The 16,651-nt window shown below is 40.4% G+C and overlaps 1 protein-coding gene across 3 annotated transcripts in view; it reads left to right on the top strand.

Annotated features, from left to right (window-relative positions):
• Positions 1-16,651, top strand: part of rev3l (REV3 like, DNA directed polymerase zeta catalytic subunit) — a 222,205-nt gene that overhangs the window by 131,664 nt on the left and 73,890 nt on the right. For 2 of the 3 annotated variants that reach the window (XM_063040747.1, XM_063040748.1), the window contains exon 13: positions 8,570-13,130. In XM_063040747.1, coding sequence (XP_062896817.1) covers positions 8,570-13,130 — 4,561 coding nt within the window. The remainder of the gene's footprint in view (positions 1-8,569; positions 13,131-16,651) is intronic. The other variant, XM_063040749.1, reaches the window with a different exon arrangement.

A 16,651-nucleotide genomic window follows, 5' to 3' on the forward strand; every position in this document is an offset into this window, starting at 1 on the left:
AGCAGCATTGACAGTAGTAGAGGCACACCTCTTGACTAAACACATTTCCTTCCTCGAACAATGAATAAAATGAGTTTCATAACAACCCGGTAGTTTTACTTAAGATCAGTAATGCTGTCAAATAATAAACATTTGGGACATGGTCCATCAGTGACAAGTGAAAAAGGCTTAATCAACTGTTGAATGTGCCAGTAGCTTTCAACACTTCAGTAGTTAGTAAAACCTCATCAAATTTCAGGTAGCAACTTCGGCACTTTTGCATTCACATGTGAATATTGAACCTAGTGACACTAGCTTGGGGATTTGACATTTCTGCACAGAAGTGCTAACATTTTCCAGTACATATAGTGATCCTAAAGCTAAGCAATGTAGTAAGTGTCCAGTAACAAATTTATTCATGGTGTAAGGTTTCAACAATGGATATTCAACCTTGCATGGAGTTTCCTGATACCTATTGTTGGATTCTTGAATTGAGTTGACATCAAATTTGAGGGAAGCATTGGCATTTAGTATTGACCTCAAAGGTAGTTACTAATAAAATTATTACAGATTATATTTTAACCTTGTTTTTCACCACCCTGCCACTAGGCCTCAGATTGCTGGCATCTAACAACCATGATCCATCAAATTAGATGAGCATCCATTCACATTAAGGAAATCTCTTATCAGATCAGGCAGGGAAGGTGCTGCACAGCACAATCTTTGATTAAATCTTTAAACATTTTTAAGAGTACTAAATAATTAAGCTCAGAATCTGAAATGCTAGAATTTATAGTTCATTAAGTATTTTGAAATACCCAAGGGAATTATTCATCAACTTGAGTTTTAGAGCTGGAGACTTTGCTGCAGAATAATTTATGCATTTAGAAACTTTGTTTCTGTTTGTGATTCTATTGGAGCGATCTGAAAATAGTGTAGACCTGAAAGGAAATTGAGTTACTGAGGCTGTATGTGCTAAGCAGGTGCAGCAGAGCCTGGTCTCCAAACATCTTGGACTGCTGTCATTGGACCAAGGGCTGTAATTATAAGGAAAGATTGGGTAGGCTGAGTTTATTCTCCTGGCATGTAGGAGGAAGTGGCTTTATCCCAATGCTGTGGATTCTTTAACTTTTGTACATAGTTAAGGTGAGTAGAAAGTAACTTGAAGGAGATTTTAAAGAGCAAATTTTTGATACGGAAGGTGTTCATCATCTAGAATGAGCTGCTAGAGGAGGTGAAAATGTAAGATGTAATTAGAACTTCTGTGGTAATTGAACAGATACTTGGATAGGAAGAATGTAGAAGGATACGGGCCTAAAGCAGGCAAATGGGATTAGCGCAAATAGGCATTAAAGTTGGTATGAATGGGAAGAACTGAACGAGCCTGTTTGTGGATTATGGTTCTTTTTGGTTCTGTGACTTCATCCCTTAATGTGGTAGTGTGTATAAAAATTCCACACTTTTTTAAAAAAAAAACTTCAAACACAGGTGTTTTCCTGTATTCAGAATTGGAATGAAAGCAAGACATCCTTAACTCTGAGGGACTGTCTGAGAAGAGGAGGAATTTCCAAAGTCATGATTATTAATACCAGCAGCTCTGCTGGGATTAACTCAGCAAAATCTGAGCCAATAATCTTATGTGCTGTCAACTGTGTAGTAATCACTATATATTTAAAATATTTGCTGGATGGGTTAATGTAACTTACAACTTTGCGCAACTTCCTTTGTAGAAACGTTTTCATTAAACCATTCCCACTTTTATTTATTCACCCAAGAACTCTGAGACCCATGGGTTGCACTAATTGTATGGTACTTAAAATACCCATTTTAACCAAATTAAATGAAAAACCACAAGCCAGTTCTTTGTCCCCAGTCTCCCATTTCTTCTGTTATTAGTTCATTGATTTGTAAGTCATGTTCTTGGAGATAAAACCTGAAATACTCAGTGAATTTCCCTTGAATATAACATCTAGCTGAACCAGATTGCCGACGGATATATATCTGATCTTTAAGTTACATATTACATATGGGTTTGCCTTTTATCTTGGTGACTTCGTACCATTGTAATGAGCAAAGATAATTAAACTGATAAAGCTTTCTGTATTCTTGAACACCTTCATTGTGTTATGAAGGACAGAATTGCAAACATAAAGCAAACTTTCATTGATTTTATATCTCCTGGCAAATATCAAGAGCTCTAAGTTTGTATTTAGATTTTTATTGAACAACAGCTCTAAAGGGCTTGGAGCACTTTCACAATTCAGGCCTCGTAGTCAAACAACAATCATCAAATTTTATAAATGTTCATAACTTCTGTATATGACGTTAAGCTGTTGCCATTTTGGATTGTTTATTCCCAATTATAGAAACGTAGAAAACCTACAGCACAATACAGGCCCTTCGGCCCACAATGCTGTGCCAAACACATACGTACTTTAGAAATTACCTACGGTTGCCCATAGCCCTCTATTTTTCTAAGCTCCATGTACCTGTCCAAGAGTCTCTTAAAAGACCTTATTGTATCCACCTCCACCACCATCGCTGGCACCCCATTTCACACACTCACCTCTCTCTGCAGTTTTTAAAAAAAACTTACCCCTGACATCTCTTCTGTACCTACTTCCAAGCACCTTAAAACTGTGCCCTCTCATGTTGACCATTTCAGCCCTGGGAAAAAGCCTCTGACTATCCACACGATGAATGCCTCTCATCATCTTGTACACTTACTATGGAGAGATTATGGTGAGCAGTCCCATTCCACCTCCACGTTAACCTGTACCATGCAGCAGTTTCTTTCACATGCCTCTCAAATGCCTTTTGATACTTTCTTGACACTTGACTACACTAAGGGGTCATTTTCAGTCGCTGATTTACACATCAGCATATCTTTAGCATGTGCAACAAATCTGTACTTGGTAGAAACCTGTGCAGTGGTGGAGAGAATGTTAATCCACACAGACTGTACCCAAAGTCAGTATCAACCTCAAATGTGTGGAGCAGTGCTGACTGCTGGAATACCATACTGTCCTCGTTAATCAACCCTCTCCTTGTTTGTGTCAACTGTCTTTGTAGTGCAAATCAGTTGAGTCTGCTTACCTAAAAATTGTCCTATACATCAATAACACGTTAGGAGACTTCAGCAAGTGAGGAAAGGAATAAACAGTTGACGTTTTGCATCAAGGCCCCTCATCAGGTTTTTGGATCATTGGGACCTCTCTTGGCGCAGGCGTGACCTGTACAAAAAGGACGGGTTACACTTGAATCCTAAGGGGACCAATATCCTGGCAGGAAGATTAGCGAGGGCTACTGAGGTGACTTTAAACTAGAATGGTTGGGGGGTGGGAATCAAATTAAAGAGGCTAGGCGAGAGGAGGTTAGTTCACAACAGGGGGATGGGAACCAGTGCAGAGAGACAGAGGGGTGTAAAGTGAGGGTAGAAGCAAAAAGTAGTAAGGAGAAAAGTAAAAGTGGCAGGCCCACAAATCCAGGGCAAGCATCAAAAAGGGCCAGTTTTCAACATAATTGTATAAGGGCTAAGAGAGTTGTAAAAGAGCGCCTGAAGGCTCTGTGTGTCAATGCCAGGAGCATTCGTAACAAGGTGGATGAATTGAAAGTGCAGATTGTTATTAATGATTATGATATAGTTGGGATCACAGGGACATGGCTCCAGGGTGACCAAGGATGGGAGCTCAACGTTCAGGGATATTCAATATTCAGGAGGGATAGACATGAAAGAAAAGGAGGTGGGGTGGCGTTGCTGGTTAAAGAGGAGATTAACGCAATAGAAAGGAAGGACATAAGCCGGGAAGATGTGGAATCGATATGGGTAGAGCTGCATAACACTAAGGGGCAGAAAACACTGGTGGGATTTGTGTACAGGCCACCTAATAGTAGTAGTGAGGTCGGGGATGGTATTAAACAGGAAATTAGAAATGTGTGCAATAAAGGAACAGCAGTTATAATGGGTGACTTCAATCTACATGTAGATTGGGTGAACCAAATTGGTAAAGGTGCTGAGGAAGAAGATTTCTTGGAATGTATGCGGGATGGTTTTTTGAACCAACATGTCGAGGAACCAACTAGAGAGCAGGCTATTCTAGACTGGGTTTTGAGCAATGAGGAAGGGTTAATTAGCAATCTTGTCGTGAGAGGCCCCTTGGGTAAGAGTGACCATAATATGGTGGAATTCTTCATTAAGATGGAGAGTGACACAGTTAATTCAGAAACAAAGGTTCTGAACTTAGAGGGGTAACTTTGAAGGTATGAGACGTGAATTAGCTAAGATAGACTGGCAAATGACACTTAAAGGATTGACGGTGGATATGCAATGGCAAGCATTTAAAGATTGCATGGATGAACTACAACAATTGTTCATCCCAGTTTGGCAAAAGAATAAATCAAGGAAGGTAGTGCACCCGTGGCTGATGAGAAATTAGGGATAGTATCAATTCCAAAGAAGAAGCATACAAATTACCCAGAAAAAGTGGCTCACCTGAGGACTGGGAGAAATTCAGAGTTCAGCAGAGGAGGACAAAGGGCTTAATTAGGAAAGGGAAAAAAGATTATGAGAGACAACTGGCAGGGAACATAAAAACTGACTGTAAAAGCTTTTATAGATATGTAAAAAGGAAAAGACTGGTAAAGACAAATGTAGGTCCCCTACAGACAGAAACAGGTGAATTGATTATGGGAAGCAAGGACATGGCAGACCAATTGAATAATTACTTTGATTCTGTCTTCACTAAGGAGGACATAAATAATTTTCCAGAAATAGTAAGGGACAGAGGGTCCAGTGAGATGGAGGAACTGAGCGAAATACATGTTAGTAGGGAAGTGATGTTAGGTAAATTGAAGGGATTAAAGGCAGATAAATCCCCAAGGCCAGATGGTCTGCATCCCAGAGTGCTTAAGGAAGTAGCCCAAGAAATAGTGGATGCATTAGTGATAATTTTTCAAAACTCGTTAGATTCTGGACTAGTTCCTGAGGATTGGAGGGTGGCTAATGTAACCCCACTTTTTAAAAAAGGAGGGAGAGAGAAACCGGGGAATTATAGACCGGTTAGCCTAACGTCGGTGGTGGGGAAACTGCCGGAGTCAGTTATCAAAGATGTGATAACAGCACATTTGGAAAGCTGTGAAATCATCGGACAAAGTCAGCATGGATTTGTGAAAGGAAAATCATGTCTGAAGAATCTCATAGAATTTTTTGAGGATGTAACTAGTAGAGTGGATAGGGGAGAACAAGTGGATGTGGTATATTTGGATTTTCAGAAGGCTTTTGACAAGGTTCCACACAGGAGATTAGTGTGCAAACTTAAAGCACAGTGTATTGAGGGTAAGGTATTGATGTGGATAGAGAATTGGTTAGCAGACAGGAAGCAAAGAGTGGGAATAAACGGGACCTTTTCAGAATGGCAGGCAGTGACTAGTGGGGTACCGCAAGGCTCAGTGCTGGGACCTCAGTTGTTTACAATATATATTAATGACTTGGATGAGGGAATTAAATGCAGCATCTCCGAGTTTGCGGATGACACGAAGCTGGGCGGCAGTGTTAGCTGTGAGGAGGGTGCTAAGAGGATGCAGGGTGACTTGGATAGGTTGGGTGAGTGGGCAAATTCATGGCAGATGCAATTTAATATGGATAAATGTGAAGTTATCCACTTTGGTGGCAAAAATAGGAAAACAGATTATTATCTGAATGGTGGCCGATTAGGAAAAGGGGAGGTGCAACGAGACCTGGGTGTCATTATACACCAGTCCAGTCATTGAAAGTGGGCATGCAGGTACAGCAGGCAGTGAAAAAGGTGAATGGTATGCTGGCATTTATAGCAAGAGGATTCGAGTACAGGAGCAGGGAGGTACTACTGCAGTTGTACAAGGCCTTGGTGAGACCACACCTGGAGTATTGTGTGCAATTTTGGTCCCCTAATCTGAGGAAAGACATCCTTGCCATAGAGGGAGTACAAAGAAGGTTCACCAGATTGATTCCTGGGATGGCAGGACTTTCATATGAAGAAAGACTGGATGAACTAGGCTTGTACTCGTTGGAATTTAGAAGATTGAGGGGGGATCTGATTGAAACATATAAAATCCTAAAGGGATTGGACAGGCTAGATGCAGGAAGATTGTTCCCGATGTTGGGGAAGTCCAGAATGAGGGGTCACAGTTTGAGGATAAAGGGGAAGCCTTTTAGGACCGAGAAGAGGAAAAACTTCTTCACACAGAGAGTGGTGAATCTGTGGAATTCTCTGCCACAGGAGACAGTTGAGGCCAGTTCATTGGCTATATTTAAGAGGGAGTTAGATATGGCCCTTGTGGCTAGGGGGATCAGAGGGTATGGGGGGAAGGCTGGTGCAGGGTTCTGAGTTGGATGATCAGCCATGATCATAATAAATGGCGGTGCAGGCTCGAAGGGCCGAATGGCCTACTCCTGCACCTATTTTCTATGTTCTATGTTTATCAGGACTGGAAAGGAAGTGGGTAGAAGGTGGGGTGAGGGGAAGGAGTACAAGCTTAGAAGGTGATGGATGAAGCCAGGGGGGTGGGGGGGAATGAAGTGAGAAACTGGGAGGTGATAGGTGGAAAAGGTAAAGGGCTGAAGAAGGACGGTGTTGATAGGAGAAGAGTGGTGGACCACGGGCGAAAGTGAAGTAGGAACGGCACTAGGGGGAATGTGATAGGCAAATAGGAGAAGAGAAGAGAAAAGATGGGAGCCAGAGTGGAGAATAAATGAATGGGGAGAAGAGAAAATTACCAGATGTTAGAGGAACCAATTGTTCACGCCATTAGGTTAGAAGCTACCCAGACGGAATATGAGGTGTTGCTCCTTCAACCTGAGAGTGGTTTCACTGTGGAAATAGGAAAGGTCATAGTCCGACATGTCAGAATGGGAATTAGAATTAAAACCGTTGGCCACCGGGAAATCCTGCTTGTTGCAAAAGGAGAAAAAGTGTTTGACAAAGCAGTCCCTCAGTCTACATCCAGGTCTTACCAATGTAGAGGAGGCTGCATTGGGAACCCTGGATACAGTAGATGCAGTATTGCCAAACCTGGAAGGGCTGCTTGGGGCCCTGAATGGAGGTGAGGGAGGAAGTGAATGGGCATGTATAGCACTTCCACTTGCAGGTTTATTAGTGGGGAGAGACATATGGAGAAGAGAGCCACAGAGTGATTCCTGTGGAGAGTGGCGCACAAGGCAAGGGGAACGTGTGTGGTGGTAGGATCCATTTGAAGATGTGGGGAATGAGGTGCTGGATGCAATGGCTCATGGAGTGGTAAGTAAGGACAACAGCAATTCTATCCCTGTTAAGGTGGCAGGAAGATGAGCTGAGGACAGATGTTCGGGAAATGGAGATGCGGATGACCATAGCATCAATGGTAAAGGAGGATATTTCTGATTTTCTGGCAAGGGAAGTCTCATTCTGGGAACGGATATAGTGGAGACGAAGGAACCAGCAAAAGGGAATGGTATTTTTACAGATCAGAGGGTGGGAAGAAGTATAGTCATGATAATTGTGAGAGTCAGTAGCTTTATAAAATGTATCAGTAGACAGTTTGTCCCCAGAGATGGAGACAGATAGACTGAGAGAGGTCCCTTAAATGGGCCAAGTGAATTTAAGGGCACGGTGGAAGTTGCAGGCAAAGCTGATGAAATTGACAAGCTCAGCATGAATGTATGAAGCAGCACCAATGCCATCATCAATGTAGCGCAGAAGTCCTAGCTGTAAGTCCTATATCTTGGTTACCTTTCGTTTTCTGGTTTACTAATCTCATAACTTCATACAATTCGTTTTCTTTTCTTTGCTTTCCTCTGACCAAAGGCACAATTGTATGGAAACATACCTGGAAAAGAAAAATCATGTAGGAGAAAGAGGGAAGATATAAACTTAAGTGGATCAGCCATTTTTAAAAAAAAAAGGGCAAAGTCCCTCAATATTCATTTGTATTGTGTGATTCAAACCCGAGGAAAATCAACCTGTTTATTCACGAGCTTTCATTCATGTATTTTAACCCCACAGCATAAGAAAAAAAGAGACTTGTTTTATATATCCCTAACTTACACTAAGTGCGCGCAAGTGGAAAGCAAGTAGAAGTCCATATCTTACACATCCATGCCAGTTCAGTGGATCATAGGCTTCTAGTCCTGTTTCTTAATTTTGTTTAATCTTAAGGTGTTGAGTTGTAAATTTAAACAAAAATTTCTGCCTCATTTGGATCTTGCATGTTGTGTATAGCCCTGAGTATAGTTTCCCCTAACCTGCTGTACTCTATGAAAGATGGTTCTTTACATAGGCTATTTTGCTGAAGTCAATCACTGAGCCATTAAACTTTTAAATTTCTGGCTTTTAGCTCATTTCAGGGAGGGAAAGAAATATGGCCACCTTGAGTATCACTGGGGACTAATTAGTCTCTGCTGACATATGAGTGCTGTTACCATTGAACCAACCCGGTTAAGAGTAACTTGGAAGCGGGTGACCAACACAAACAAATTTAAAAGAAACTTAATATTAATGTTGCAAAATGTACTGCATTAAACTTGAAGCATTTTCATGTTATATCTATTCTTGATCACTATCTTATTGAATTTTAGATAATACTTTAGGCGAAAATGGTTCAAGAACTCATTCAACATTAGCAGTTCGAGACAAAGTGCTGACCAAACCAACTTTTCACAAAGAGCCTGCAATAATAGAGCTGCCATCATCTGATCATGTTGGACTACAGTGCAATCGTGCAGGTACCACACTTCATACACTTGATGGTTTGAACTCTATGGAATTACCTTCATACCAAAATACCTTTATGAAAGCAAAGAAACCTGAGCACTCTGTTTCCAACTTTTCTAATGAGGCCAGTTATGATTTAAAACACAGTGGATGTAATGAAGACAATGTGAAATTTGTGGACCCTGGCGTGGTAGCTAGATCTCCAGATACCACCTGTGAAAGCAAACATATTAGCAGTGACTATGAAAATCAGCTAACAGCTCAAACTGATAGGCTTCAGAGAGTAAAACGATTTCTAAGTATTAACTGTGAAAAGAATTTGCAATTTACACACCGGAGAAGCCCAACCAGTGAAGCTGAATTTCACTGCAATTCAAATCTCAGTTCCTTAGTGGGAAGGATGGCTAATAAAGTTCCTCTTGCATTCAATAAAAAAGAAAACAGCATGTATGATAAACCTTTGATTCCCCTAATAGGTGTAAAAAACGGGGTTCAGCTTTTCGAAGAACACAAAACCACCTCAGTGGATGCTGGAAATAACATTGAACAAAACCTCAAAATCAGATATGAAGACTTTCAAGCAACCCAAAGGGAGAAAACAGTCATTGATCAACATGAGGCACAATACACATTTTTTCCTAGTGTGGTGCTTCCCAATTGTCTGAAGTGCCCAGAAAAAGTCTTCAAGTCTCCTAAAGTTCAGAAACAAGATGACCATAAGTTAAAACACAAATTAAGTAGAAAGAAATCGAATGGTGCACAGGTGACAAGAAAGTCTGCAGTTACAAAGATAAATGCTCAATCCACTGAATTTTCTTGTGACAGTGGGTTATTGCAAAATAAAGTGCCACTGGATCACAGTTCTGTTCCATCTTTAGGTAATGGGCTACCAATATCATCCCAAAACTTTAACATGACAAGATCTTCAGAAAATGGCCTGGAGGGTCAATCATTTCGACTAGCATGCAGTAAATATACACTCCGAACTAAACGGAAAGTAAGCTATGATGCTGAAGACAATGAACTGATCCAAGGCGCAGAAATTTTGAAGGCAAGTCCAATTCAGCTGGAATGTTCAAGAATCAGTGATACTGCAGCAGATCGATCCCAGCGGTCACGTAAAAGGAGGAGGCTTAATAAGAAGGAGCCTCCTGTGATAATAAAATATATTATTATTAACCGATTTAAAGGTAGAAAAAATATGTTGGTTAAGATAGGGAAAGTGGATGCAAGTAAAGACCATGTTGTGCTCGATGATGATAAACTGCAGAAGTATGAGAAGCTTTCACCGTTAAAAGACTGGTGGCCTAAGATTACTGACCCCCCTGTTGTTAGCAAACCTTTTACAGCACCTACACCAAAGAGAGGAAAGAAACCAAAAGTTCAAGCGAGTTTAAAAAAAAGAGCTGGAAGATTCAAAAAATTACAAAAAAAAGAAAAACTGAGACCCACGAGCCAAAGTCAAGTAAAAACGAGGAAGATAGAATTTGCACCCCTCTCTCCTCCTTCACCTTGCTATAGTGCTGAGGCCGATGACTGTTTAACAGAATATAAAGATGTAATGTCTAAACTTGGCTTCATGTCAGAGAGAATGCCAAGTCCTACTAAACCATCACCACCTCGATGTTGGTCCCCAAGTGAAATGCAAGAGGATGGAATGCTAACCTTTGCTTCAGTAGAAGATGACATACTTGTAAGAGACTGTGATCCATGTGCTTTAAGGAATTCTGATGAGAAAAGGCTAGTGCAAAGTAATAGAAATAATGACAAAAAGCAAAGTTTAAAACCTAGGAAAAAGTCACCCTCCAATGCTAACTATGTAGCAGCTAAAAAGACAAGAGTATCACAGAAATCTAGGCAGGTTGTTGTAAATGATGAAAAAGAAGAACAGAAAGGTAAACATCGGAAAAAAACTAGAAAAAGATGGACACGGAAACAGAAAAGTAAATTTCCAAATTTCAGTGAAAAACCAGCAACCTCTCAAAGTTTGGAAGTGCATGAGCAAAAAGGAAGCTGTGAACTTGTTAATGGTGAACTGACTACTTCTTCTAAAGAGAAAGTCAGAAACGGGTTTTGTAGAGATTTTGAAAATGAACTTGTTACGGAATCTGAAACTGCTTGCAAGAATGATGAGCAACCTAGTGTTCCTCTTAGCCTCTGTTCAACAGGGCAGCTTCCTTCAACACAGCCCTATTCTGAAGAAATTCAAGGGGAATCTGGGGGTTACTATTGCTCTTTGCTGGAAACTGATGAAAATCCAGATCTACCTGCGTTTACTTATCCACCAGTTGAACAAGTCTCAGATACACTATCTCAATTAGCAACATCTTCTCAGTCCCAGTTACATTTCAGCCTTAGTCAAACAAGTCCATCATGTACACACACTGATTCTATTTGTATGTTGGATAACAAAACTCCAATGAAAGAAAATTTCAGGTTATCAATGGACGCGAACCTTGCATCACAGGCAGGACTTGCCCTTTCTCAAAACGAGCATTGCTTTGATCATTTAACAGCAGTTTCTGCAGGTCCATGTTCTTCACAGCCTGTGCAGTATTCTCATTTGCCAGTTCAATCTGCTGAAGACATGTGCAGACTACAGAGAAACAATTTATCCCAACAAATGTCACAGGTTATTAGCCATGTGCAAACTGGTAATCAACAAGGTTCTCATCTTAAAGAAGCTCAAAGTGGAGAGAACTCGCACTTGTATGAACCTGAGCAAAATTCAACATTACCCCAATCAGAGCTTGTTCCTGATGGCAAAGCAAACCACTCATCTCAACAGTTCCAGCAATCGAAACTCTATCAGCAGTCAAAACCTACTCTACCTTTGCCTGAGAGAAATCAACATTCCACATTTTCACCTGTGAATGATGCTACAAGCCTACCTGCCAGAGTTTCTCTGTTAGGAAGTGGAAAGGATGGTCATTGTCTTAACTTTACTCCAGGCAGCCACAATAGATTGTCAAAAAAAGTTTTTGAAAGGGAGCAAGAAACGAACAACATTTTGGATATATCTGATTTCACCCCTCCTCGAATAAAGCAGAAGGCGGTGTCGGAAACTTTTTTGGAGACTGATCTCATGCCCCAATCTCAAAAATCTGACCAAAGAGTAGTAACAGATAATCAGACTTCGATAAGTAATGGTCAGTCTAGTCTCACTGTGTTGAGAGAGATGCTGCAGAAAAGGCAACAAAAAGCACAACAATTGGATGCTCGAAGTCCTCTTCCAAAACCACAGTTTCAAAGAAATATTTCTCATGCAAATGAACAAAATGAATTCAATAAAGGTTCTGCTGATGCAGACATCTCTGGTAGTACCGCTTTTGCTCATTCAAAATCTCCAAAAGATGCTTTCTCCAAAAAAACAAAAAATTCTCGAAGTGCCAAGCATGTACAGAAGAAAACCAAAACCACAAAAAAGGATTTGACTAAGAAATCTCAGGCTTCTCAATCCAAATGTCCTTTTTCCGATGACAGCCCTGTTTTCCATTCAGATGCCGGCTTTGATAGCTGTTATAGTTTTGATAATTTATCTCCTGAACTTCCCCAGTCATACAATTTTGATATCAATACCGTTGGACAAACTAGATACTGTACTATATATTCTGGATGCCAATTCATGCCGGCAGCTGAGCAAAATCTGCCTCAAAAGTTTCTGAGTGATGTTATTCAGGAGTCTGTTCCTGCCCAGACAATAATAGAGACCTGTATGTACAAATCTCAGAATAGTAAACCCCAACACCTCGAGCAGGTAGCTCGGTCCACAGACAGTACGGAGTGGGCTCGGCCTGACTCAATAAGCCCTGATCTTTTTGAGAAGTCCTCTTTAGACAATGGAGAAAAGTTGAAAGAATTGAATAATAATTCTAATGTGCCAGTTCAGAATGCACTATCAGCCTCTCCTGAGTCATCAGGTACGCATTTATCTGGAGTATCAATAATGGAGCTCAAAGACCAATCACCTATTCAATGTCTTGACTCTGTAGAAAATGAATCTTCCTGTAGTCCTATAGTGTCATCCAGCAGCCAGATAATGCTATTGGATGAGGGAAGTGGAAGAGAGTGTGACAAATCTGAGGTCTGTCTTTCTGGCCTTTCTACTGGTTCAAGTCCTAATGGAGCGATGGGATTTATTGGTGATGACATTGTACCGATGAGCTGTGAAGATCCAGAGCTCTGTGTTTCCAAATACAGCAATGATTCCCCAGTGACATCTCATGGTTCTTCAGCATCTGTCAGTTCGCCGTTACAAACCAAAAGTTATGTCAACCGTACAACAGGTGCCCATGTTTTAAAGCCTTTAATGTCACCACCAAGTCGAGAGGAAATAGTGGCAACTCTGCTTGATCATAACCTGGCAGAAACTGTCTACCAGGAGCCATTCTGCAGTGATCCTTCAGATGCTCCAGAAAAACCCTGGTAAGAGGTCTAATTACCCCTGTATCTAACTTAAAACTAAAAATAGTTTACACTCTAATAGTGTTGTTATACTTTGAAATATCTTGTTCAGATTATTCTAATGCAAGTTTGCTAATGCAGTGGTCCCCAACCTCCGGGCCTTGGACCGCTACATTACCGCGAAGAATGCAGTGGTGCGGCGGTAGTCGGAACGCACCCAGCACATCTTTAAGAAAAAAGCCAAAATAAACAAGCTCATTAATTAGGTGCTGCCCGGCACGAAAATGTCGGCCCAGGTCAGAGGCGATAGGCAATTGCCGATTGCATCACCTCTGATCTGGGCTGACATTTATGTGCCGGGTGGCACCTAATTAATTAGATTGTTTATTTCGCCTTTTTTCTTAAAGATGTGCTGGGTGCGTTGGACTACCACTGCATTCTTCACGGCAATTTATTGGTCCGCGGCCAGGAGGTTGGGGACCACTATGCTTATGTAACAAAAATGTCCTTGATATACAAGTTTCAACATTCCAAAACATGTTCCCTCTGTTATTTAAAAAATTCAGACCATGCCCTTCCCAAATTTTCCCTCTTGTCAACAGTTCAGAGTTCTTTTCTTTGTGTTAATGGAGTTGTTTTTGGAACAAACTTTATCTCCTATTTTCTCAGGCATGAGTCCTCCTAATATCGATAATACTTTTCGTTATCTGTTTATTGAAGGTTTTTGTTCTTTTATACAGTACTAGAATATTTTAAGAACTGTTTTGGTCTGCCGAATGTCACCAAAAGAAGTGAAAGGGATAACTCAGAATTTGCTCCAAAAGAATTTAGATTGGTGTTCCAAGCTACTACTTTGATATTCAATTTGTGCACCTCCCTTTTTGTTAGATTTTTTTCCAGTCAAGTGAGACATGTACCTTAGCTTTAATCTCATTGTGCCACTAATGAGGGATTTACCTGTTTTTGCGGGTCTTTACATATTTGAATCACAGCTATAGAATGTGTTCAATTTAGTAGTGGTGAATAGTTTATTTCTTGCAACACACGCAAAATGCTAGAGGAAGTTCTGCTGAAAGATTTCAGCCTGAAACGTTGACTGTACTCTTTTCCATAGATGCTGCCTGGCCTGCTGAGTTCCTGCAGCATTTTATGTGTGTTGCTGGATTTCCAGTATCTGCAGAATTTTCTCTTGTTTGTGTATTTCTTGCAGTGAATTTAGTCCACTTGGTCAGAACATCTTCATTCTGAAGAAATACAAGATGGTTTTCTGCTGCAGATAATCCAACCCCTGTGATGTGATTACCATATTCCAGCCTGAAGGGAGGTTGTCTGTATGTTTTCACGATACAGGCAACCCCTACGTTGTGTCCAGTTGGATAACAGAAATTATCTTGCAAGTTAATGCTCAAAAATTTGAGACATGGAATAAAATTTGCTCTTTCAGAATTTATGTGAAAAAAATAAATACAACTTTTTTTAAACTTTCGTTTAGTGACATGCAGATGAAGCAACTGTGCATTATGAAAAATTGTGACATAATTAACTAAAGCTGTAGGATTGAATATCAAGTCTCAAATTTTCTAGGAATATTGTATCATCTCCCCCAGTAGCATTGGAGGTTTGCTGAATTAGGGAATGTAGTTCCAAAAACATTTTGGAAATAATTTTATAAAGTGCAATGATTCAGTTAGACAAGTATCCGGAGTATTAACTAAGTGATATAGTAAAGGCCATTTGCTAGCAGAAAGAAAACTCCCTGCAAAGAAGCTAATGGCCAGGTGACTTATGTTTGCAACAAGTTTTGACTGTACTGATTATCAGTTTTAAGTATGCAAATTAAAGCTGCCTAGTAACAATTTATCCCTTTTCAAAGATCTTGAGTTTTCAACTGGAAACAGCTATAGTCTCCCCTTCTAAATAGGTATGCATATAAAATCTGTTCATTACTTTAGGTTAAATTCAGAAACATGTATTACCATTTCCTGGATTTGGTCATTCCAGCAATTTTCGTAATGATATAGCTGTGGCTTTTTAAAGCAGAAATAAACTGCTGGAAACATTCAGCAAGTCGGGTAGCGACCATGTAAAGGGCAAGTTAACTTTTCATGGATAGAGGACGAACAATTCAGTATCATTCTGAAGGGATGGTGGTATTGGAAAGTGGGTGTGGTTCGATAGGACAAGGAGAGTAGGTAGGGTGGGGCAAGGGTTGGCCAGAGGATGAGCTATAAATGAGAATTTGATCAACAGACTAATGGAGTAGTTGCAAACAGTATATTGTTCATAAAAAGTATTGAGAAAACAAAGACAGTTGGAGAGTGAAAACGTACAAAATAGGGTAAGATTTCTAAGATGTAGGAATGTGATCTGCCCAGTAGGTCAGGCTTTGCTAATGGGGGGGGGGGGGGGAGAGAGAAAAGGACCATTATCCTTCTGTGACCTTGTCCATTCTGATACAGACACATAAAGGAAGTATTTTAATACTCAGTTATACAGCTGCAGATCTGAAAATTGCAATGTACCCTCCAGTTTATGTTGGGCCTCATTGTAAAAGTGCAAGAGGTGACATACAGATGGAGAACTAGAGCAGCAGGGAACAGATAGCTTCTGTGGATTGAAGCTGGTGCTCCACAAAGGCTGCTTCACCCAGATAGATAATTTGGGTGTCAGGATAATGAGAAGTGGAGGTGAACGGACAGATGTTGCTTCTCCTGTGGTTACATGGGAAACTGCTGTAAGACTGGACATGGTTGGTGGTAAAGGAAGAATAGAGCAGTGAATTACAAACAGTAACAGTCCTTTTGAAATGCTGAAAGGGTGGGAAAGGAGTTGTATAAAATCCTAGCAAGTTTGGGACAGACTAATTGAGCTAGCTGTAGGTGTGTAGATTGGTAAAGGGTATTTGTCACCATTCTGTCTTCTGAGATAGAGAAAGATCAAAAGAGAAACGTCAGATGGACCATTGATGCTAAGAACATGATGGAAATTGACAGCAAAAGTTATGACATCTCTGAGTTTTGTATTGTAATGAGAAGAGTTGATGGAATGGACCCAAGTAGGACTGAAAGAAAGACTGTTCTATGTACAAAGTACGTATATGTCACCCAACACTACCATGATTGCCTATTTTCTTGTGGGCATTCATGGTAGAACAAAGAAACACAATAGAATCAGTGAAAAATTACACACAGAGACTGACAAATTGTCACAAATACAAAAAGAAACAAGTAATAATTAAGTGAATAAAACTGAGAACATGAGGTGTTCTCCTTGAGAGCTAGGCCAAAGGTTGTATTAATAATCTTGTATTCCACAAAAAGATGGATTTAGCTTTAAACAATGCAAGTTCCCTCAAATGTAGAGAATGTGTGTGGAGAAGTTATTGAATGTGAGAATGAGTCAAGCTAGGTGAATGAGTGTCAGTGGAGGGGAGCTAGTTGTGATATTGTTCAAGGAGGAAACTGAGGGACATTGGACTATCTTATTTGTGGTATAGACATCTACATCCATGGTAAAGATAAGTCGACTGGAACCAAGGAATT

The sequence above is a fragment of the Mobula hypostoma genome, chromosome 2 (assembly GCF_963921235.1).
Source record: "Mobula hypostoma chromosome 2, sMobHyp1.1, whole genome shotgun sequence".
NCBI classification, from domain to species: Eukaryota; Metazoa; Chordata; class Chondrichthyes; order Myliobatiformes; family Myliobatidae; genus Mobula; species Mobula hypostoma.